Source organism: Ahaetulla prasina, chromosome 12, assembly GCF_028640845.1.
Source record: "Ahaetulla prasina isolate Xishuangbanna chromosome 12, ASM2864084v1, whole genome shotgun sequence".
Classification (NCBI taxonomy): Eukaryota; Metazoa; Chordata; class Lepidosauria; order Squamata; family Colubridae; genus Ahaetulla; species Ahaetulla prasina.
The window spans coordinates 28,884,253-28,906,457 of NC_080550.1; the positions used below are offsets into that span (position 1 = coordinate 28,884,253).

General features: G+C 47.8%; 1 protein-coding gene across 1 annotated transcript in view; it reads right to left on the bottom strand.

The window, feature by feature from the left end:
- The window catches only part of FA2H (fatty acid 2-hydroxylase), a 74,826-nt gene extending 53,645 nt beyond the window's left edge, over positions 1-21,181 (bottom strand). Inside the window, exon 1 of the mRNA XM_058155598.1 lies at positions 20,859-21,181. Coding sequence (XP_058011581.1) covers positions 20,859-21,134 — 276 coding nt within the window. The 5' untranslated portion in view covers positions 21,135-21,181. The remainder of the gene's footprint in view (positions 1-20,858) is intronic.
- Between the last annotated feature and the right edge of the window lie 1,024 nt (positions 21,182-22,205).

Below are 22,205 nucleotides of genomic sequence, written 5' to 3' on the forward strand. Positions count from 1 at the left end.
GGAAACTAATCAAGGAGAGAAGCAACTTAGAACTAAGGAGAAATTTCCTGATGGTTAGAACAATTAATCAGTGGAACAACTTGCCTGCAGAAGTTGTAAATGCTCCAACACTGGAAATTTTTAAGAAAATGTTGGATAGCCATTTGTCTGAAATGGTGTAGGGTTTCCTGCCTGGGCAGGGGGCTGGACTAGAAGACCTCCAAGGTCCCTTCCAACTCTGATATTATTATTATTATTATTATTATTATTATTATTATTATTATTATTATTATTATTATTATTATTATTATTATTATTATTATTATTGTTCTTGCACAGGAACAGGAAACTCAAGTGCGAAGCCCAAGAGAAGGTATAAATACCACCCCCCCAACTCACAACTCCATGTGGTTAGCTGCCCAGAACCATGTGCTTGGTGGTTCTGCTTCATTAAACCCTCTTTCCAATCACCCTCCAGTGTCTTTCTCCCAGCTTGGAACTGAACCAGATGGATATTTCTTCCAACAGTACCTTCATAAGGGTGCAGATGAACTCCTTCTCTGTGGGGGCTCCCACACTCTGGAACGAACTTCCCCCGGGTTTACGCCAAATACCTGACCTTCGGACATTCCGTCGCGAACTGAAGACGCATCTTTTTATTTGCGCGGGGCTGTCTTAAATTGAATTTTATCTTTTATCAATTTTTAAACGGGGTTTTTAGTATGGAAATTTTTAATTTTAGGCTAATTTAAATAAGTTTTTTAAATGGTATTTTAATCTGTATATTGTATTGTTTTATCTTGCCTGTACACCGCCCTGAGTCCTTCGGGAGAAGGGCGGTATAAAAATCGAATAAATAAATAAATAAATAAATAAATAAATAAACTCATGGGATCTGCTTCTCAGCCTATTTAATTAAGGCCTCTGACTCAAAACATCTACAAAAATCCCACCCCGAATTGAACTCTTCCATAGTCATTTGGATGCTAGAAGACAACAAAAAAAAGATGCACAAACCCAGAATAGAGTTTGTTTGGTTTGGGATTAATACATGTTTAGAAAAAAATAATAAACTTGGTTCCAGATATATCTTTGGAAAGCTACTGTCATAAAAATGAGGCAGAAAAAAGACAGGATAATTCCCAGCCACCCATTCCATTATAGTAATAACTTTCCCAAATCAAGATTTTTTAAAAAATACAGAGATGAAATTGTTTATGGTACATTAAAAAACAGCTCTAGAGACTTTGAAACAAGCTGGTCAAGCCCCAATATGACCGTCTTTACTCTGGGGAAGTTCCCCCAGCCATATATGGACTTCCCAAAACCCACAAAGCAGTGAACTCCGCTCAGACCAATTGTCAGCAGCCTCAACTCTGTCACCACCTTATTAGCTCTTTTTTTTTATTGAAAAAGTTTTTAAAAAACCAAAGAAACATTTTCCCCCTTCCCCCCCCCTCAAAACCCCCTTCCCCCCTCCCTTCAGCCCATCCCCCCCCTTCCCGGGTCAATCACAGGGTATTATTACACATAAACCAAACATAGACTAAGATTTTCCTTTCTTACCCAATTAACCTCATCCGAGTCTTTTCATTTCCTAACCTCCCCATAACATTCTAAGATAATACATCCTAATTATTCAAAGGCAATCTGGTATCTCTTAATCTGATATCTATATTGTAAATAATCAATCCATTTTTTCCATTCAATTTCCAGTCCCCACGTGCCCTGTTTTAGTTCCCAGGTAAGTGCAGGGAGGCCTACTAGGTCCAAAACAAGGTGCGGAGGGGTGCGGCACCCACACACCCCCGTGGCCCATTTTTGCTCCCAGGGGGTGCAGGAGGCCAAGTGCTGCCTGTCACGCGCCCTGGCCACACCCACCATGGCTACATCTACCCAGCCATCATTAGGGCAGAGAACTGGTTATTAAATTATTTGAATCCCACCTCTGAAAGGATCTCTTCAGCCTCCTTCCACACCCTGAGATGACTTGGCTCGAATCAGGAAGCAAAATGGACAGGCAGTATAATTTTGCTGCTCTCCAGCACAGGAACGGGAACAGAAGAGAGACAGTTTGACCAAGTGGTTAAAGATGTTAGATTGGAATCTGGGAAACTCAGAGGTGTAACTTCACTTTAAGCACAGAGTTTTTGCCACAATCTCTCCCTTTCAGCCCTAGCAAGAAGGCCAGGATAAACGGCTTGAAAAATGTCACTGAGAAAATTGCAGGGACTTGCCCCGGTAGTTACCAGGAGTCAGGACTGACTCAAACAAGAGAGCCAGTTTGGTGTCGTGATCAAAGGTTCCTGAATTCTGGGAGTTGAAGTCTGCCAAGGCTTAAAGTTGCCAAGGTTGGAGAGCCCTGCTCCTGACTAGATATCTGGGATTGTGGAAAGCTGCAGGGAATTGATACGTCTCTGAAATCATTGGGAGATGAGCAATGACTCCAAAACACATCCAGAGGTATACAAGCAAGATGCCTCTGAGAAACCAATCAGTTCCAGAGTTAAAACTCCCTCTGATCCTCATGTTTGCAAATCACAAGGCTATTATCTAGGGCTGCCAAATTTCAGTATCCCAGTTCCGGCTCCAAATCCCTAGATTGTGGTTTCCCCAGGCCAGGGATGGGTCCATGCCAGCTTCATATCATTACATGGCTCTTTAACTAACACCCCATCATTCAAAGCTGTAATGGGACCGAAAGTTAAAAGTGCTCATATATGGAGAACAATGGATTTGTTTTCAGCCTAATTTAATCATTGTCCTGCCCTGCCTCCCAGCATCCCACTCAGGTCCCAACAATGATTTTTTTTAGTCCAGGAAATTTGGGCACCTGTCAGCGAAGCTCCCAAGTTTGATGGATTCACGAGAGATTCCGAATCAAAGCAACCTTTTGCAGGAAACTAAGCAATCCTGAACCAAGTTAGAAGCTGGATGCGCTTCACGGTTGAGAAACCACAAAGAACTAGGTTCAGACATCAGGTTAGGCCAAAATTTGACAAGCCACATTTTGGCTGAGTACAATGTGTGAAGCCAGGCCTGGCAGGGGCACCAATGACCAGCTTCTTAAAAGACCAGATAAGACACCCGTCTTCCTCTCCAGCCAGAGAAGGTTAAATGTGCCAACCCAGCCAGGTTCAATGGCGCATCTAATCTAGCTACTGAATCAACCTATTCCCTACCGTACCATACAACGGCCCAAAAGGGGCTGATTTGCATAAGACTAACGACCACAACACCACAAACATCAGCTATTGTGGGTAACTTTAATCACCCAGAACTTACGTTATGTGGACTGAACCACTCAATAGTCATTTCTGAATACATTTTGTTCTTCTTTATCTGATTTCTGAAATTGTTCTTTATCGTTTCAGAGTGTGGCTTGGCAACAGAAAGCAATCAGAAATGCATGACCACGCATTATAACTCAGCAGATTATTCTTCAGCCCTGTTACCTTCCCGTAGAAGCAAACTCTCACAATGGCAGCAGCTGCCAATTGCAAACATTTTTTGAGGCTTTCATCCAGCCCTTTTATTTCATAAACAAAATAAATATTAAAAATATCTATCTATATTTCCCATATAAGTTCAGGAAGGATGCACTTTTCCCATATTTCCCTCCCAGGTTTCTGAAATTTGCTGGTTAATATGTTTGAATCGTTTCAGAAGAGATATGTTCATACTGGTCTGCATAACATGGGCTCTTTTTATGACATTTATCCAACTATTTTCATTTATAAATTAGATTTTCCTAACTGTTTCAATAAACCTTGAATGAGAACAGAGGTGGGCATCACATACTGTAACAACTGGCTCGCCCAGCACCAGAAATGTGAGTGTGTGTGCTTGGTCACTTCACTCGCGCACAATCCACACGTGGCGTCACAAAGCATGGCAATCCGCTTGCGTGTGCCATTCACATATACGTGCAGTGTCAAAAACCACGGTAATTCGCTCACGCGTGCCTTCTGTGCATGTGTACGGCATCAAAAACAGAGCGATATAGGACGGGATTGCACCCTGGCAGGTAGAACCCACCCACAGGTCGCAACTACCAGTTCACCCGAACCGACAGCATCCCACCACTGAATGAGAACCTTTCCTGTATCTCTGGTGTGACTTTCCTGCTGTAAACAAAAACAGAATAAAATTTCGGCTTCTTAATTGTGTCTGTACCTGGCTCAATGGCAGTAACTTCAAGAGGGATCTTGGAGTCCTAATGGACAGCCACTTAAGTGTGAGCCAGCCGTGTGCTGCAATAGATTTAAGCTTAATGTTAATCTTGCAGGGATGTGCTGAGGAGTTTGGAGTGTATCTGCACGATAAAATCGCTCAGATCCTGATGGGTTGGACGCTGATTGGGTGGATTCAGGTGGGATGGCGGGGGCAGTTCTTGAGAATATTACTTGGGCGGAGTTCGATTCTGTGACTCCCGTGGACATGGACAGGATACTGGGGAGGCTGAATGCAACCACATGTTTACTGGACCCATGTCCCTCCTGGTTGGTACTGGCCATGCAGGAGGTTACACAAGGCTGGCTCCTGGGAATTATTAGGGCTTCTTTGGTAGAGGGAGTCTTCCCAGCCGCCCTGAAAGAGGCAGTGGTGAGGCCCCTCCTTAAGAAGCCTTCCCTAGACCCAGCAATATTAGCTAACTATCGTCCGGTCTCCAACCTTCGTTTTCTTGCGAAGGTTGTTGAGAGTGTGGTGGCACGACAGCTTCCCCGGTACCTGGAGGAAACTGTCTATCTAGACCTGTACCAGTCCAGTTTCCGGCCTGGGTACAGCACGGAGATGGCTTTGGTTGCATTGGTTGATGGTCTCTGGAGAGCACGGGAAAGGGGCTGTTCCTCTGTCCTGGTCCTATTAGATCTCTCAGCGGCTTTTGATACCATTGACCATGGTATCTTGCTGCAATGGTTGGGGGGGTTTGGGAGTGGGGGGCACCGTTTTTCGGTGGTTCTCCTCCTATCTCTCTGACCATTCGCAGACGGTGTTGACAGGGGGGCAGAGATTGGCCGCTAGGCACCTCACTTGTGGGGTGCCACAGGGGTGGATTCTCTCGTCTCTCCCGTTCAACATCTATATGAAGCCGCTGGAGGAGATCATCCGTGGTTTCGGGGTGAGTTGTCAACTGTATGTTGATGACATCCAGCTGTGCATTTCCACCCCGAACCACCCCAACGAAGCCGTCGATGTGATGTCCCAGTGCCTTGAGGCTGTTCGGGTCTGGATGGGGACGAACAGACTCTGACTCAACCCATCCAAGACAGAGTGGCTGTGGATACCAGCATCCCGGCACAGTCAGCTAGTTCCCTAGCTGACTGTGGGGGATGAGTCACTGGACCCCAGGGAGTCGGTGCGCAACTTAGGCATTCTCCTGGATGCACGGCTGTCTTTGGAAGATCATTTGACGGCCGTCACCAGGGGAGCTTTTTATCAGGTGCGCCTGATTCACCAGTTGCGTCCCTTCCTCGACCGGGATTCTTTATGCATGGTCACTCATGCCCTCGTTACCTCCTGCCTGGATTACTGCAATGCTCTCTACATGGGGCTCCCCTTGAAGAGCACCAGGAGGCTCCAACTGGTACAGAATGCGGCTGCGCGGGGGATTGAGGGAGCATCTCGAAGCTCCCATATAACACTTCTCCTGTGCAGACTGCACTGGTTGCCGGTGGTCTTCCGGGTGCAATTCAAGGTGTTGGTCATCACCTTTAAAGCGCTCCATGGCTTGGGACCGGGATACTTACGGGACCGCCTACTGCCACCATTAGTCTCCCATCGACCTGTGCGCTCTCACAGGGAGGGCCTCCTTAGGGTGCCGTCGGCCAACCAATATATGCTTATATATTGTATAGTTATTACATGCTTATGCTTATATATAAGTAGTAAGGAGTGTATACCAAATTTATAATGGGACTTTAGCCCCGCCCCTTTTGTGATGTCATGTCTAACCCCGCCCCTTTGTGACGTCATTTCCGGTCCCACCCTTGGAGGACTCCTTACTACATGCCCCTTTTGTGACGTCATTTCCGTTACCCAGCCTTTGGAGGACTATTTTAGCCCTACCCATTTTGTGACATCATTTCCGGTATCCAGCCCTTGGAGGACTGTGACATCATAATCCCTCGCCCTCCTGTCTTCCTTCCAACCCCTTTTACAGGAATGTTTAGGGTTAGCGTTAGAACTGCAGGGGGAGGGGGGACAAAATTAATTTAAAAAGTCTGTTTACGCACACCGCATGGTGGGTTGATTGTATCAAGCCAGAAATGGTTTTTGATGTAAACAAAGTCTGGATCTATTCCTATTTGTTACGTTCGGGCAATGAAGAGGCAGGAGACGATACAAGTGACAGCAGCTCTTTGGTTTATTGTGATCCCAGCAAACAGCAACAGGCAAAACCCCTCTTTAAATAGTATTTTGGCTGAGGCTTCAACCAATCAGCAACGTGCTTGTTCCCGCCCAAACTTCCCTCCTAAAGTTTAAATACATTACACTATTAGTGTATCAGAGCTATATGTAAATACACAGAAGGGAATTATGGGGTATGCAATGTCTGGCTATATGTAAATACACAGAAGATATTTAGGGGGGTAAACAATGTCTGGATCTATTCCTGTAGGATTCAGGACATGTTGTGACTTGTCCCAGCATGGCGGGGGGGGGGCGTGAACTGTGTACGCACGTAATGATACACGTGACCAAAGGGAGTAGGACATGTTCAGGCTTGTCCCATGAGTATAGTGACCAGATTTTACCATTGGTAAAGTGGGACACCATTGACGGGGTGGGGGGCAGGGGGGGTTCTATTTTTTTTACTACCGGTTCTGTGCGTGTGGCTTGTTTGGTGGGTGTGGCTTGGTGGTCATGTGACTGGGTGGGTGTGGCCAAGTTGATGTCACTCACTTCAAAGGTTAGGGTGCCTGACCTCTCCTCGCCTCAATTTGTATCCATCCATCCATCCATCTTCTATCTGTCTGTCTGTCTGTCTGTCTGTCTATCTATCTATCCATCCATCCATCTATCTATCATCTATCTTTCTATCTATCTTTCTATCATCTATCATCTCTCTATCTTTCTTTCTTTCTATTATCTATCTATCTATCTATCTATCTATCTATCTATCTATCTATCTATCATACGTCTGCCTAACAATCATCTATCTATCTCTCTTTCTGTCATCTATCCATCCATCTTCTTTGTCTGTCTCTGTCTATCTTTCTATCATCTATCCATCCATCCATCCATCCATCTTCTGTCTGTCTGTCTCTCTCTCTAATCTGTCAAATTTGTCATCTGTCAATCTTATCATCTGTCAGTATCTGTCTGTCTGTCAGTCAGTCAGTCTGTCAGTCTGTCTACCAATCCTTCCTTCCTTCCTTCCATCCACCCACCCACCCATCCATCCATCCATCCATCCATCCATCCATCCATCCATCCATCCATCCATCCATCCATCATCCATCATCTGGTAGCCTTAAAGCTAAATACACGTATATGTATGTGATCCCAAGAGTTGGCCCTGCCTACAGGTATCTCTGTCTCGAAACTTCTCCTTAAATCTGAACTGCCTAACTATGCTTGACGGTCCCTTTACAGCAGCACCCAGTTCTCCCCGCCCCGCAAAACGCAAAGTCCTTCCTTGTTCCACCAAAAAACAAAACAAAACCCAAGAACGTGCTGACGTTGTTGCAGTCTAATAAACTTTTCGCGGCTTTGCCTCCCTTCCCTTCTACAGCGCAGTGATCAAAGGCGGCGTAAGACAAGCGCGGCCACCCTCAACCCCCCCTCCCCCCAAAAAGATCTCTCTCTCCATTTGCTCAGAGTGAGACGCTGCCTCCCTTCTGCCGGCTCCTTCCTCTTGCAAGAGGGGGACTCTCCAGGTTGCCCTCCTCCCTCCATCCCTCGGAGCCCTCTTCCCTTGGCTCCCGGCTGCTTCCTCGAGGAAGGTGCCTTTTCCCTGGGCAGAGTTGGCTTTGCAGAGCCGGCCTCCGGGCGAGCCCTCCGGAGGGATCAGCTGGAGGGGCTGGAATTGGGGGGGGGGCGGCTGGAGAAACAGTCCTGACGTGCTCCCCACCTACCCTGGAGGGGATGGGGACTTCACACGCATCCTGCCCGCCCTTCCCCTCCTTTCTTCCAACTCCTCGCCCCTCTCTTGGAAGGAATCTCCTGTCTTGGGGGCTCCTCTGCCCCCCTGCCTGCCCCAGGTTTGCCAAGGCAGCGTCGGAAGAGGCAAAGTGAAGCCCAAATTGACCACGTGAAAACTCTGCAAGAAGATAGAAGAAGAGACACCTATATTTGTCAAAAGATTAATATGCCAATCTGTGTCAGAAATTTATTACAAGGAAATAGAATAGAATAGAATAGAATAGAATAGAATAGAATAGAATTTTATTGGCCAAGTGTGATTGGACACACAAGGAATTTGTCTTGGTGCATATGCTCTCAGTGTACATAAAAGAAAAGATACGTTCATCAAGGTACAACATTTACAACACAATTGATGATCAATATATCAATATAAATCATAAGGATTGCCAGCAACAAGTTATAGTCATACAGTCATAAGTGGAAAGAGATTGGTGATGGGAACTATGAAACGATTAATAGTAGTGCAGATTCAGTAAATAGTCTGACAGTGTTGAGGGAATTATTTGTTTAGCAGAGTGATGGCCTTCGGGAAAAAACTGTTCTTGTGTCTAGTTGTTCTGGTGTGCAGTGCTCTATAGCGTCGTTTTGAGGGTAGGAGTTGAAACAGTTTATGTCCAGGATGCGAGGGATCTGCAAATATTTTCACGGCCCTCTTCTTGATTCGTGCAGTATACAGGTCCTCAATGGAAGGCAGGTTGGTAGCAATTATTTTTTCTGCAGTTCTAATTATCCTCTGAAGTCTGTGTTTTTCTTGTTGGGTTGCAGAACCGAACCAGACAGTTATAGAGGTGCAAATGACAGACTCAATAATTCCTCTGTAGAATTGGATCAGCAGCTCCTTGGGCAGTTTGAGCTTACTGAGTTGGCGCAGAAAGAACATTCTTTGTTGTCCTTTTTTAATGATGTTTTTGATGTTAGCTGTCCATTTGAGATCTTGCGATATGATAGAACCCAGAAATTTGAAGGTTTCTACTGTTGATACTGTGTTGTCAAGTATTGTGAGAGGTGGAAGTATGGAAGGGTTTCTCCTAAAGTCTACCACCATTTCTACGGTTTTGAGTGTGTTCAGTTCCAGATTGTTTTGGTTGCACCACAAGGCTAGTCGTTCGACCTCTCGTCTATATGCGGATTCGTCATTGTCTCGAATGAGACCAATCACTGTTGTGTCATTTGCGAACTTCAGTAGCTTAACAGATGGATCATTGGAGATGCAGTCATTGGTATACAGAGAGAAGAGAAATGGGGAGAGCACACAGCCTTGGGGGCCCCCTGTGCTAATTGTACAGGTATTGATGTGATCTTGCTTAGCTTCACCTGCTGCTTCCTGTTTGTTAGGAAGCTTGTGATCCACTTACAAGTCTGTTCCGGTACCTGTAGCTGGTTTAGTTTAGTTAGAAGAATGTCTGGAATGATGGTATTGAATGCTGAACTAAAGTCTACAAAAAGGACCCTTGCATAGGTCTTTGGAGACTCAAGATGTTGTAGGATGTAGTGCAGAGCCATATTAACAGCATCATCTGTTGATCTATTTGCTCGGTATGCAAATTGCAAGGGGTCTAACAGCGGATTCGTGATGGTTTTCAGGTAGGAAAGCACTAGCCTTTCAAAGGTTTTCATGACTACAGATGTTAGAGCAACTGGTCTGTAGTCATTCAGTTCCTTGATGGTGGGCTTCTTCGGCACTGGGATGATGGTAGAGCGTTTGAAGCAAGAAGGAACATAGCACATCTCTAGTGATTTATTGAAAATATGGGTGAAGATGGGGGCCAATTGGTCAGCCAATGTTAATGTAAATGGAGTGAATTTCAAATAAAAGAGCTATATTGAACCATTTGGAAATGTGTTATTTCTGTTCTGTAAAGGGTATTGGCTCAAAGGATTATATGTGACACTACAGACGTCTGGTGGGGTGGGGGGGTACAGGGTGTGTATTATGTTGAAGCTGATAAGAAAGGGGTGATTTCTTTTATTTGAAATTCACTCCATTTACATTAACATATTCAATTTTCAAAATCATGAAACTTTTTTTGTTCTCTACATTCTGCATACAATTACCATTTGTTGTTTGGCAGAATCTGCAATAACATATCTTAAGCACCAAGCCTCGCTTACTCTTGATGTTAAACATTTTACAGCTTTTCCTAAGGCGGCGGGTTCTCTTTGGTGATTCGGGTCTCACATCTACATTGAATAAATCAGCCTCTGACTCTGGCTTAGCATCGTTTTTTTTATTGCTGTCACTATGATCCATTTTATTATTAAAAAACTGTCTATGCTTTAAGCAGATGAGTTGATGAGTTGACTGCTCATAGGTATAGTGACCACACGTCCCGCTTTTGGCGGGACAGTCCCGTTTTTTTTAAATTTGTCCCCCGTCCCGCGGCGTTCTGAAAAAGTCCCGATTGAGACTTCCTGGGGAGGCGCCGAAGAGGTGAGGGTGCATTTTGCGGCATCCGTTCATTTTAGGCAGAGCCGAATCTCCCCCCACCCAGGAGAGCGAGAGCGAGCGCGAGCGAGGGTCCTTGGCTGACCAGGAGGCAGAGTTTTCACGTGGTCAATTTGGGCTTCACTTTGCCTCTTCCGACGCTGCCTTGGCAAACCTGGGGCAGGCAGGGGGGCAGAGGAGCCCCCAAGACAGGAGATTCCTTCCAAGGGAGGGGCGAGGAGTTGGAAGAAAGGAGGGGAAGAGCGGGCAGGATGCGTGTGAAGTCCCCATCCCCTCCAGGGTAGGTGGGGAGCACGTCAGGACTGTTTCTCCAGCCGCCCCCCCCCCCCAATTCCAGCCCCTCCAGCTGATCCCTCCGGAGGGCTCGCCCGGAGGCCGGCTCTGCAAAGCCAACTCTGCCCAGGGAAAAGGCACCTTCCTCGAGGAAGCAGCCGGGAGCCAAGGGAAGAGGGCTCCGAGGAGGAGGGAGGAGGGCAACCTGGAGAGTCCTCTTGCAAGAGGAAGGAGCCGGCAGAAGGAGGCAGCGTCTCACTCTGAGCAAATGGAGAGAGATCTTTTTGGGGAGGGGGTTGAGGTGGCCGCTTGTCTTACGCAGCCTTTGATCACTGCGCTGTAGAAGGGAGGCAAAGCCGCGAAAAGTTTATTAGACTGCAACAACGTCAGCACGTTCTTGGGTTTTGTTTTGTTTTTTGGTGGAACAAGGAAGGACTTTGCGTTTTGCGGGGCGGGGAGAACTGGGTGCTGCTGTAAAGGGACCGTCAAGCATAGTTAGGCAGTTCAGATTTAAGGAGAAGTTTCGAGACAGAGATACCTGTAGGCAGGGCCAACTCTTGGGATCACATACATATACGTGTATTTAGCTTTAAGGCTACCAGATGATGGATGATGGATGGATGGATGGGTGGGTGGGTGGGTGGGTGGATGGAAGGAAGGAAGGAAGGAAGGATTGGTAGACAGACTGACAGACTGACTGGCTGACAGACAGACAGATACTGACAGATGATAAGATTGACAGATGACAAATTTGACAGATTAGAGAGAGAGACAGACAGACAGACAGAAGATGGATGGACGGATGGATGGATGGATGGATGGATAGTTGATAGAAAGATAGATAGACAGAGACAGACAAAGAAGATGGATGGATAGATGACAGAGACAGACAAAGAAGATGGATGGATAGATGACAGAAAGAGAGATAGATAGATGATTGTTAGGCAGACATATGATAGATAGAAAGATAGATATATAGCAAGATAGATAGATAGATAGATAGATAGATAGATAGATAGATAGATAGATAGATAGATAATAGAAAGATAGAAAGATAGATAGATGATAGAAAGATAGATATATAGCAAGATAGATAGATAGATAGATAGATAGATCGATAGATAATAGAAAGAAAGAAAGATAGAAAGATAGATGATAGAAAGATAGATAGAAAGATAGATGATAGATGGATGGATGGAGGAGACGACTTCCGGTGTCCAGCGGCAACGGACGTCTGGAAGGCTTCTCCTGCCTCCAGTGCCCGAATCCGGCCGCCGCCGAGGCCCTCAGGGGCCAGGTGTTCCGAAAAGGACACCTGCCGCACGGACGGCCCGCCAGGGGTCTCCCAGCCGACATACAGGACTGTGGGGACCGATGCTGGCGCGTCCTAGGCTTGGCGGGGTTTGAGGCCACAGGCCGCGCCATTATTTTGGTCGTCGCCTGGGCGCTGTGCCCGTGACACGGGGCATTGGATTTATAACTGCAGCAGCCTGGTGGTGAACAGGGAGCGGAGAAGAATTGAGGAGGAGAAGGGAAGGGAATATCGGTGGCGTGGTGGAGTGCTCCGGTGCGGGGGTTTTCTCCCCTGCGGTTGGAAGAGCACGAGTTATTCTGGAGAGAGGAGAACTTAAAATAAGAAGATTACCGGTTTTGTGGAGCTCTGGAGAGAAGAGGTGATGGAGAAATTTAGGAGGGAAGGTTTGAGGCCCCCCCTCCTTCTGGGGAACAGTGGTGGCGTCCAGCTTCCGCCTTCACTATGAGAATTTTGATGGCATCACTTCCCTTCGGCTTCCTGGTTGACTAACTGTACTCTGGACTCGCTGCTCCTGTGAGGGCCCCTGGTGGATCCGGAGGAAATTACAAGGATACTGTGCCTGCCTGAGGATTTTGTATTTTTTTTTTCCTTAATGGCAAAGGTCAGAGACCAACTGCTGGAGAGATGGAGAATTTTGGAAAAGTTATCTAATATGGACAAGAAATTGGATGAAATAAGAGCAGAAATTGTGACTATCCAAAAGGATTTAAAGGATACTCAACAAGTTTCAGCAGAAAACAAGCAGAAAGTGGAAGGTTTGGAGGGTGAGATGCGGGCAGTGCAGAAAAGAGAGGAGACGACAGGCAATGCTGTGCTTGGACTACAGATGGATAAAATGTCTTATTTCCTTAGGTTTCAAAATTTGGAAGAAGTGGACCAAGAAGACTTGAGAGATGTTGTGACTAAATTGTTGGGAGAATTTCTTGGGAGAGGTGTTGATTTCATGAATTGGGATGTGGATCGAGTTTATAGAGTTAATTAGCAATATGCACGCATGCAGTTCCCAGAGAGGTTCATGTCAAATTTGTGAGAAGAGAGACGAGAGATGAAATTCTTAGAAAACATAGGAGTGGGGCACTGATTTACAGGGGCAGGAGATAGCCATTCTGAGGCAGATTCCCAGACAGGTGCGTGAAAAAGAAAGAAATATTATTTTTGTCAAGCAAATTGTACCAGAAGGAGTGGGCTTCAGATGGCTGATGCCAGAGGATTGATGATTTTCGGGAGGGCATTACGAAAAAATCAGTACAATTGCGGAGGCTACGGCCTATGTGGAGGAACACAAAGCCTCCTGGAATCAGATGACCCAGGAATTGAAGAAGGAGGTTATAGATCATGGGGCGGAGCGGCTGCCGCTGTTGCGGCCCTGGAGCTGGGTCAGGCTGAACCCAGAGTTCTGAGATCCAAAACTAGGAAGTGATAAAGATATTTGGGATTGTGTTGGTTTTCCTTATTCTCTTTAGTACGATATTCTGTTTATTCTTGACCCTTCTTTATTACGTATTTAAAATTAGTAAACTTAGCTACTTCGTGTTACCTGCTTGCCACATGGCTGTTGTATGTGTTAAAAAATTTGAGTAAAATTCTTATTTTAGATAAGAAAAATGAAAATTTACCATACCTGATATGTATTTGTATAAACCTTTTTTTGACTAATAAAAACTTTTTGAATATCAAAGATAGATGGATGGATGGATAGATAGATAGATAGATAGACAGACAGACAGACAGACAGACAGAAGATGGATGGATACAAATTGAGGCGAGGAGAGGTCAGGCACCCTAACCTTTGAAGTGAGTGACATCAACTTGGCCACACCCATCCAGTCACATGACCACCAAGCCACACCCACCAAACAAGCCACACGCACAGAACCGGTAGTAAAAAAAATAGAACCCACCCCTGGCCCCCACCCCGTCAATGGTGTCCCACTTTACCAATGGTAAAATCTGGTCACTATACTCATGGGACAAGCCTGAACATGTCCTACTCCCTTTGGTCACGTGTATCATTACGTGCGTACACAGTTCACCCCCCCCCCCCGCCATGCTGGGACAAGTCACAACATGTCCTGAATCCTACAGGAATCGATCCAGACATTGTTTACCCCCCTAAATATCTTCTGTGTATTTACATATAGCTCTGATACACTCATAGGAATAGATCCAGACTTTGTTTACATCAAAAACCATTTCTGGCTTGATCCCAACCCTCTGTCCTCCCGACCACCGAATAAGGGATGAGTAAGTAAGAAAGCCTGCTCTGTTGGTCAGCCTTTGCCAAGGGCAGGAGAAAGTCAGTCTCCAAGAAGGAAACACAAGCACAACAGCGAGGAGCACCAGCTTGAGCTGGAGGCAGGCAAGCCGCCCCTTTGGTGCCAGGCGGCAATTGTGTGCTTGAGATGCCTCGTCAACTGGCTCGTAGATTTGTACCACCACTGGCATTTCAAAGGAAGCAGAATAAGAACCCGTTTGTTGAGTTCAGCCAGTTCCTGGGAACTGGCTGGACTTGTTCTGCCAGAGCAGGGATGAGGGGAGATGGGGGATTCCAGAGAGGGCACAGAGAGGAAGAAGAAGAGGAGGGGAAAGGTGCTGGTTAGGCACAGGGAGTATGGCCACGAACATGGAATGTGGCACTCGCTGACAAGCAGGTTCCCTGGCATCTTCACCAGGAGACTAGGGAATGGGGGAGGCTCGTAGCAGAATACAGAATAACACAATTGGAAGGGACCTTGTAGGTGATCTAGTCCAACCCTCCCCCCCCCGCCCAAGCAGGAGACCCTACACCATTTCTGACAAATGGCAGTCCATTCTTTTCTTGAAAGTCTCAAGTGATGAAGCTCCCACAACTTCCAAAGGCAACTTCTGTTCCACTGGTTGATTGCTCTGTCAGAAAATTCCTCTTTATTTCCAGATTGAATCTCTCCTTGTTCAGTTTCCATCCATTATTCTTTGTCTGGCCTTCCGGAGCCTTGGAAAACAGCTTCCTTTCTGTGGCAGCCTCTCTGATATTGGAAGACGGCTATCCTATCTCCTCTGGTCCTTCTCTTCACTAGACTGGCCATGCCCAGTTTTGGCAACCGTTCTTCGTATGCTTTAGTCTCCAGTCCCCTCATCATCCTGGTTGCTCTTCTCTGCACTCTTTCTAGAGCCTCAACATCTTTTTTATAGTGTGGTGACCAAAACTGGATGCAGTACTCTAGGCGTGGTCTTACTAAGGCTTTATAGAGCGGTATTAGTACCTCACTTGATCTTGACTTTATCCCTCTGTTAGTGCATTTTAGGATTGCATTGGCTTTTTTGGCTGCCGCTGCACACTGCTAGCTCATATTTAACTGGTTGTCCACTAAGACTCCAGGATCCCTCTCACAGTTACTGCTATTACACCTGGTTTCACCCAGTCTGCATGTGTCTTTTTGGTTTTTCTTGCCTAAGTGTAGGACTTTACTTTTCTCTATACTGAATTTCATTTTGTTAGATAGGGCCCAGTGTTCGAGTCTGTCAAGATCCATCTGGATCTTGAGACTATCTTCTAGGGTATTAACTATTCCTGCCAGCTTAGTCTCATCTGCAAATTTGATGCGTTCCCCTTCTATTCCCTCATCTAAGTCCTTTATGAAGATATTGAAGAGTACTGGGCCTAAGACGGAACCTTGTGGTACTCCACTGCTTACTTCCCTCCTAGACGTAGACCCATTAAGGACTACTCGTTGAGTACAATTTGTCAGCCAGTTATGAATCCATTTGGTGATGATGTTATCTATCCCACTTTTTTTAAGCTTACCAAGAAGTAGGTTGTGGTCTATTTTCTCGAATGCCTTGCTGAAGTCTAAGTATATTATGTCCACAGTATTTCGCTGGTCTACTAATTTAGTCACTATGTTGAAGAATGAAATAAGATTGGTTTGGCATGATTTCTTTTTAACAAACCCGTGATTACTTTATTTGTTTCTAGGTGTTGGCAGATCTGTTTTTTAATTATCTTTTCCAGTATCTTCCCGGGTATTGATGTTAGGTCTGTAGTTTCCTGGGTCTGTTTTTTTTTTTCTTTCCTTTTTTGAAGATGGGAACCACATCAGCTCTTTTCCAGTCCTCTGGTAGTTCCCTGGTGTTCCAGGATCTTCTAGCTTAACCGTCTGCCCAAGCAGGAGATCCTATACCAGTGATAGTGAACCTTTTGGGCACTGAGTGCTGAAACTAGAGCGTGTGCCTCAGTGGTGGCTTGGCCCTGGATTGGGCAAACCGGTAGCGGTGGTGGCGGGAGACTCCGCCCTACCCACCCGGACACTTCTGCGCATGTGCAGAAGTGTTGTGCGTGCACGCTCGCACACATGTGCCCATAAGCAAACCAGTAGCAACAGGTTTTGAAACCCGCCCCTTGTGCACATGCCTGTGCACACGAACATGTCAGAGCACCAGAACCCAGAAGAGAGCAACTGGCTGGTGCGCACGCGCATGACGGAACCCAGAAGAGCAGCTGGCTGCTGGGCGTGCTCTGCATGCACGCATGCCATAGGTTCGCCATTACGGCCCTCTGCCATTCCAGACAAATGGTTCTCCAGTCTCTTCTTGAAAACCTCCAGTGATGAAGCACCTACAGCTTCTGGTGGCAAGCCATTCCACAGGTTAATTCTTCTCACTGCCAAAAAATTTTCTCCTGTTCTAAGTGGTGTCTCCCTCTGAGCTTCCACCTGTTCCTTCTTGTCCTGCCCTCTGATGCTTTGGAGAGTTTGTGGCAATCCCCCAGATATTGGAAGACTGCTATCAGCAAAAAAAACCCTACTTCTCACACATTTCTGGCAAGTTTGCTGTTTAACCAGAAAAGCAGCTTCTAAGATCAGCCCCCCACAATCAAGAGCCCTCCAGACGTGTGGCAGCCGCAGTTCGAAGAATGCTGAGCCAGACTGATAAAATTGGGTTGGGTTGGGGACAGGGGGTGTTAGGCTGGCTTGTGATTGCGAGTTTAACTGCACTAGTAGACATAATTGTCTCCATATGTCTCCATTTCATTAATTTTCAGCCAGTAGTTCTAATTTTAGACAGTGCATGAATTGTGTAAATTCCCAATTCTGCTGTGATTGCTGCAGCAGGTGTCGTAGGGTCCACACCCACAATACACCTCAGGTGCTGAGACTGTGTTTGTTCTAAAACTGTGTAAATCCCACACCTCAGCTCCATATAGGAGCATGGGGATTACCTTAGCTTTATATACCTTTGATTAGTGGTGTGTAACCGCTTAAGAGAAAGCTGTAAAGCCCTGTGAAGTGGCATACAAGTCTTAAGTGCTATTGCTATCAGCTATCACTGATTTTAGCCCTGATCTTGACCACTAGACCAGGGGTCTCCAACCTTGGCAACTTGAAGCCTGGAGGACTTCAATTCCCAGAATCCCGCAGCCAGCAAAGCTGGCTGGGGAATTCTGGGAGTTAAAGTCCTCCAGGCTTCAAGTTGCCAAGGTTAGAGACCCCTGCACTAGACCATATGGGGTTAATATGACTGTGGCTTGTGCCAAGCCTCTGTGCCAATATGTTTCTTTCAACCCAGGAGCTTCCTGGCATGCTGCTTTCCCCTTCCCCCCATGCAGAATTAATCCTAACTGCAGAGGAGGAGGAAGCCATCCAGCAGTCAAGGGTCCAACTCCCACCAGCTTAAAGGTTCCCAGTTACCTTTGAGGAAAGCATTCGGTGGGCCTGATCTCACCGTCTTTCCTAAATCAAAATCACTGGAAGAATCACTGCTCCTGTGTCAATGAGAGTTGATGGAAAAGTGGAGGGGAAACGGTATTCTTGGGACCGGTCAAGATTTATTATTTTTATTATTTAAAATAAAATTAAGATCTAAGCAATGTAGTTTATACCCATGAAGCTCTCCAAGGGTTAACCTTTGTCTGGTCCTCTTTGCACGTTGTGTGAGCCCCTCTCAGCCGACTTGTTGTGTGAGCCCCTCTCAGCCGACTTGTTTAAACTCAGGGGCATTGAACATTACGCTGAAAAAATAAAAGATATCTTCCTGACCTCAATCAAATCCTATTCCTGTTTGATTGGGCCTTTTTCCGCGACTGGAAAAATCATGATTCATCCGCTAGCAAAGGTGGGCTCAGCAAATCTCCCCCCCCCCAAAAAAAAGGTGGTTAAGGCACCAGCTAGAGGCTGGGAGAGTAGTCACACCTTAGGCATGAATACCAGCTGGCTGACTTTGGACCAACCACTAGGAGATAGTGAGTTCTAGTCCTGCCTTAGGCTTGAAAACCAGCTGGGTCACCTTGGGCCAGTCCCCCTGCCCCCAGCACAACCCACCTTACAGGGAGGCTGTTGTGAGGCAAATAGGAGGAGGAAGGTACTCGCCATTTTGAGTTACCATGTTTCCCCAAAAATAAGACCCTGTCTTATATTTTTTGAACCCCGAAATAAGCGCTTGGCCTTATTTTCGGGATGGTCTTATTATTTTGGGGAGCGTGGAGCAAAACAGGGCTCCTCTTGCTGTCTTACCTGATTTCTAGCTCTGTCTCCCTAACCCCTAACCAGAGGAAATGGCGGGGACCGGCTGCGCATGCGGTTAAATATTTTTGGGGAGGGCTTATTTGGGGGGGCTTATTTTAGCGCATATGCTCAAAAGCCCAATTGGGCTTATTATCAGGGGAAGACTTATTTTAGGGGAAACCGGGTATTTGTACAAATAATAAAGGCAAGATGGAAATGAATAAATAATAAATAAATCGTAACATGCTAACCCAAGCAACTGTAGGGGAAGGAGGCAGATGAAAGGAGCAGAAAAATCACACAGTATGGCAGGAGAGCTAAGAACTGGCAAGGCAGGCAGCGAGGAAGCTAATAAGTAGTGAATCAAGTTTGCTGCCACCACCGGTATCACGCACAAGCCTTTCCATGTTTGCCCTGGCACAGATTAGCCTCCACTCCACCCAGCGCTACCTTTTACCTGAACCCTTAAGAAATGAACTCTGAACTAAATAGATAATCTGATACGTTCCCCGGCTTGAAGCGGGAGCATATAATGTTGTGGCCATGCCTCTGTGTGTACACAGCACATACATACAACAAGGAAAGGGCTGCAGGTTAGACAGCAAAGTCAAAAGAACGCATCAAGAGAAGCCACAGAAAGCCACGTACATGATGCCCTGCCAAGGTGATGGCAATGCACAAGGAGTCAAGTGTCACGTGAAGGTTATTTGGCTTTTTTTCCTCCTTATTGTGCAATCTTTCATTATCTCAAAAATGACTGCAGCACCAACTTTCATGGACTACACCCATGCAACAGATAAGTAAAGTATTACCCTGGGAAGCACCTGCCCACTCTACCTCCCTAGTGATGGATCTATCCTTGATTTTGTACTTTGAAAACGAGTGAGTAAAAAAAGAGCACAAAAGGTTTCTAAGAAATTCAAGCACTAAAACTTTGCTTTCAGGTGTTTCCATGCATAAACTAACTTTGGGTATGATGCTCCTATCCGCTCCTATCCTTTCACTGACATGCAACATGGTAAGAGTTGCTGATTTTACAAGCACCTTTTTTTTGTTCTTCTTCCAGACTATCTGTCACCATAACCTTCCCCTTAAGCTTTTAATTTCTTCTCGTCCAAACTTTCTTTCTATCTTCTCTCTCTCCTTGGCAGCTGAGGACAGAGTAGAAAAGTCACCACAAATGAATTTTACTAAACTGGAGGATTGGGGTTTTTTTGTCCCAGCCTTCTGACTAGAAGAAGTCTCCAGCACAAGCTTCATGGCCAAAACTGGCTCAGTGCCCCATGAAACTGCCCAGACTATAGAAATCCTACACTGGGGGCAGCCCAATCCATCAGCTGAGCCCGTTTACCAGAAACAGAACAAAACAGCTGGGATTGCCTGGAGCCACTTTGAACTGCTTCTGGGACTGAAATGGGCAACTCTTGAAATAAACGGGTGTCTACCCTCACCTAGCACAGCACTCCGGATAAACTCTCCAAATTGTACAGGTACCAACCCCAGCACCCATCGTGCACAGACAATCCTGACTGGGGGTGGATGGAAACTGGAGTTTTTCTCTCTTGCACAGCACTTCTCACCAGGCTCAAGGTTGACTCATCTGTCCATCCTTCCAAGGTCCATAAAATGAGGACAAAGATTACTGGGGGCTATTGCTATCTATCTCTATGTCTGACTGTCCTTTCCACATAAAGCAGGATATAAGTGCTATTGGTATTGTTTCCCACATAAAGCGACCTATCAGTTTAAATGCCCTTGCCAGGCTACCCGCAGCTACTTCAAGCATCGGCTTTGGTTAACTGGTTAATTATGGCTCTGAGTTCAAGAAGCGCCTTACAGGGGCGGAGGGCGCAGGGGAGCCTCCCAAAGCGGGGTGGCCCTGCCAGCCGTGGACTTCAACTCCCAGCATCCCTCCGGGCATCTTGGCCCCTGCAGAGAAGGCCGCCAGATGAAGCCCTCACGCCCCCAAAAAGGGCCCGGCTGGGTAAAGGGCGAGGCGGCAGGTCAGGCACGGGACGCGGGCTCGTCGTCGCCACCAGGCGAGGCGGCGGGGACTTGAGGGACGAGAGACAACCCGGCCCTTTTCGGTTCTTCCCCGCCTACGGCCGGCTGTTCGCTCCCGCGGCCGAAAGGCGAGCCGGGCTCGGCAGCCGGAGGGACCCGCGGCGGGACAGCCCCGCAGCCCGGCCCTTCGCCCAGCATCCGCGCCCGTTACCTGCTCGGCGGCCCCGTCGGGCTCCAGCTCGCCCAGGTAGTACTGCTGGAGCCAGCGGCGCGCGTTGGCCGAGTGCCGGTGCGGCGGCCCGTCCAGCGCGGCGCTCACGTCGGTGCCGGCCCGCTCCAGCAGCACCTGCTGCCCGCCCGGGTGGAGGCGCGCGAAGGCGCTGAGGTCGTAGAGGCGGCGGCCGGTCAGCACCAGGCAAGCGCCCTGGGCGCAGCCGGAGCGTAGCTCGGCGCGGCTGAAGGAGCGGCTGGTTGGCGGGGCGGCCATCGGGGAGCGTCTGGCGGGGCACCTGCCGGCCTCAGGCTTATGCGGCCGCTCGCCCGCCCGCCCTGCTCCGCCCCCGACGGCGCCGCCCCTCCGCCGAGGCATCGCGCCCGCGGCCAGCCCGCCCTCGCCCCAGCCGCCACTGCCTGGGCCGGCGAGCCCGAGAAAGGGGGCCTCGGAGCGCCTCCGGCGGGCCCTCCTGAGACCGGACCGCGTCGTTCCCGCCGGCGCGCTTGTCTCGTTTTTACAATAGACTAGACCTGGAAGGGGCCTCGGAGGTCTTCTAGTCCAGCCCCTGCTCAAGCAGGAGAATTTAGACCATTTCAGACAAGTGGCTGTCCCGCCTCTTCTTAAAGACCTCCAGTGATGGAGCGCCCACGATTTCTGGAGGCCAAGCAGTTCCACGAGTTCATTGGCCTCCTTGTTAGGAAGTTTCTCTCTTGGATTAGTTTCCGTCCATTGTTTCCTGTCCTGCCCTCTGGTGCTTTGGAGAATAATTTGACCCCATCTTCTTTGGAGCAGCCCCATAACTGCTGGAAGACTGCTATCATCCCCCGTCCCCCAATTCTTCTTTTCTTTAGAGGGGCCAAACCGAGAACCTGCAGCCGTTCTTCGTATGTTTTAGTTTCCGACCTTTGATCATCTTATTCGCACGACACGCGGCTGACCCGTTCGGGGAGAGGGACGAGGCGGCGTAACGGAGCCACTCAAGAGCCCGAACCCTCGAAGGGCGGGGAACCGACGGCCCGGGCGGTGCTGCAACGGCTCCGATGGAGTGAGAAGGGAAGCCCGGAACTCTTGGGACGCCTGGGCGGCTGGACGGCCGCGGGAGAGGATGGCGCGGCGCCCGGCCTGGGTACAGCGAGGCTCGGTCCGCAGAGCGCCGGGAGCCTCCAGCCTCGCAATGTTCCCGCCGCGAGAATCTCCCGACTCCAGCTTGCCTGGGAAGATTTCCTGACAGAGATCCCACGAGGGATACCTTCTCCCCGCGAGTCTGAGAGCCAGCGGGAGGTCCCGCGACTAAGAGCCTACCTCGCAAGAGTGTTGTTGTTAGGGGACAAGAGAGGAGGGACC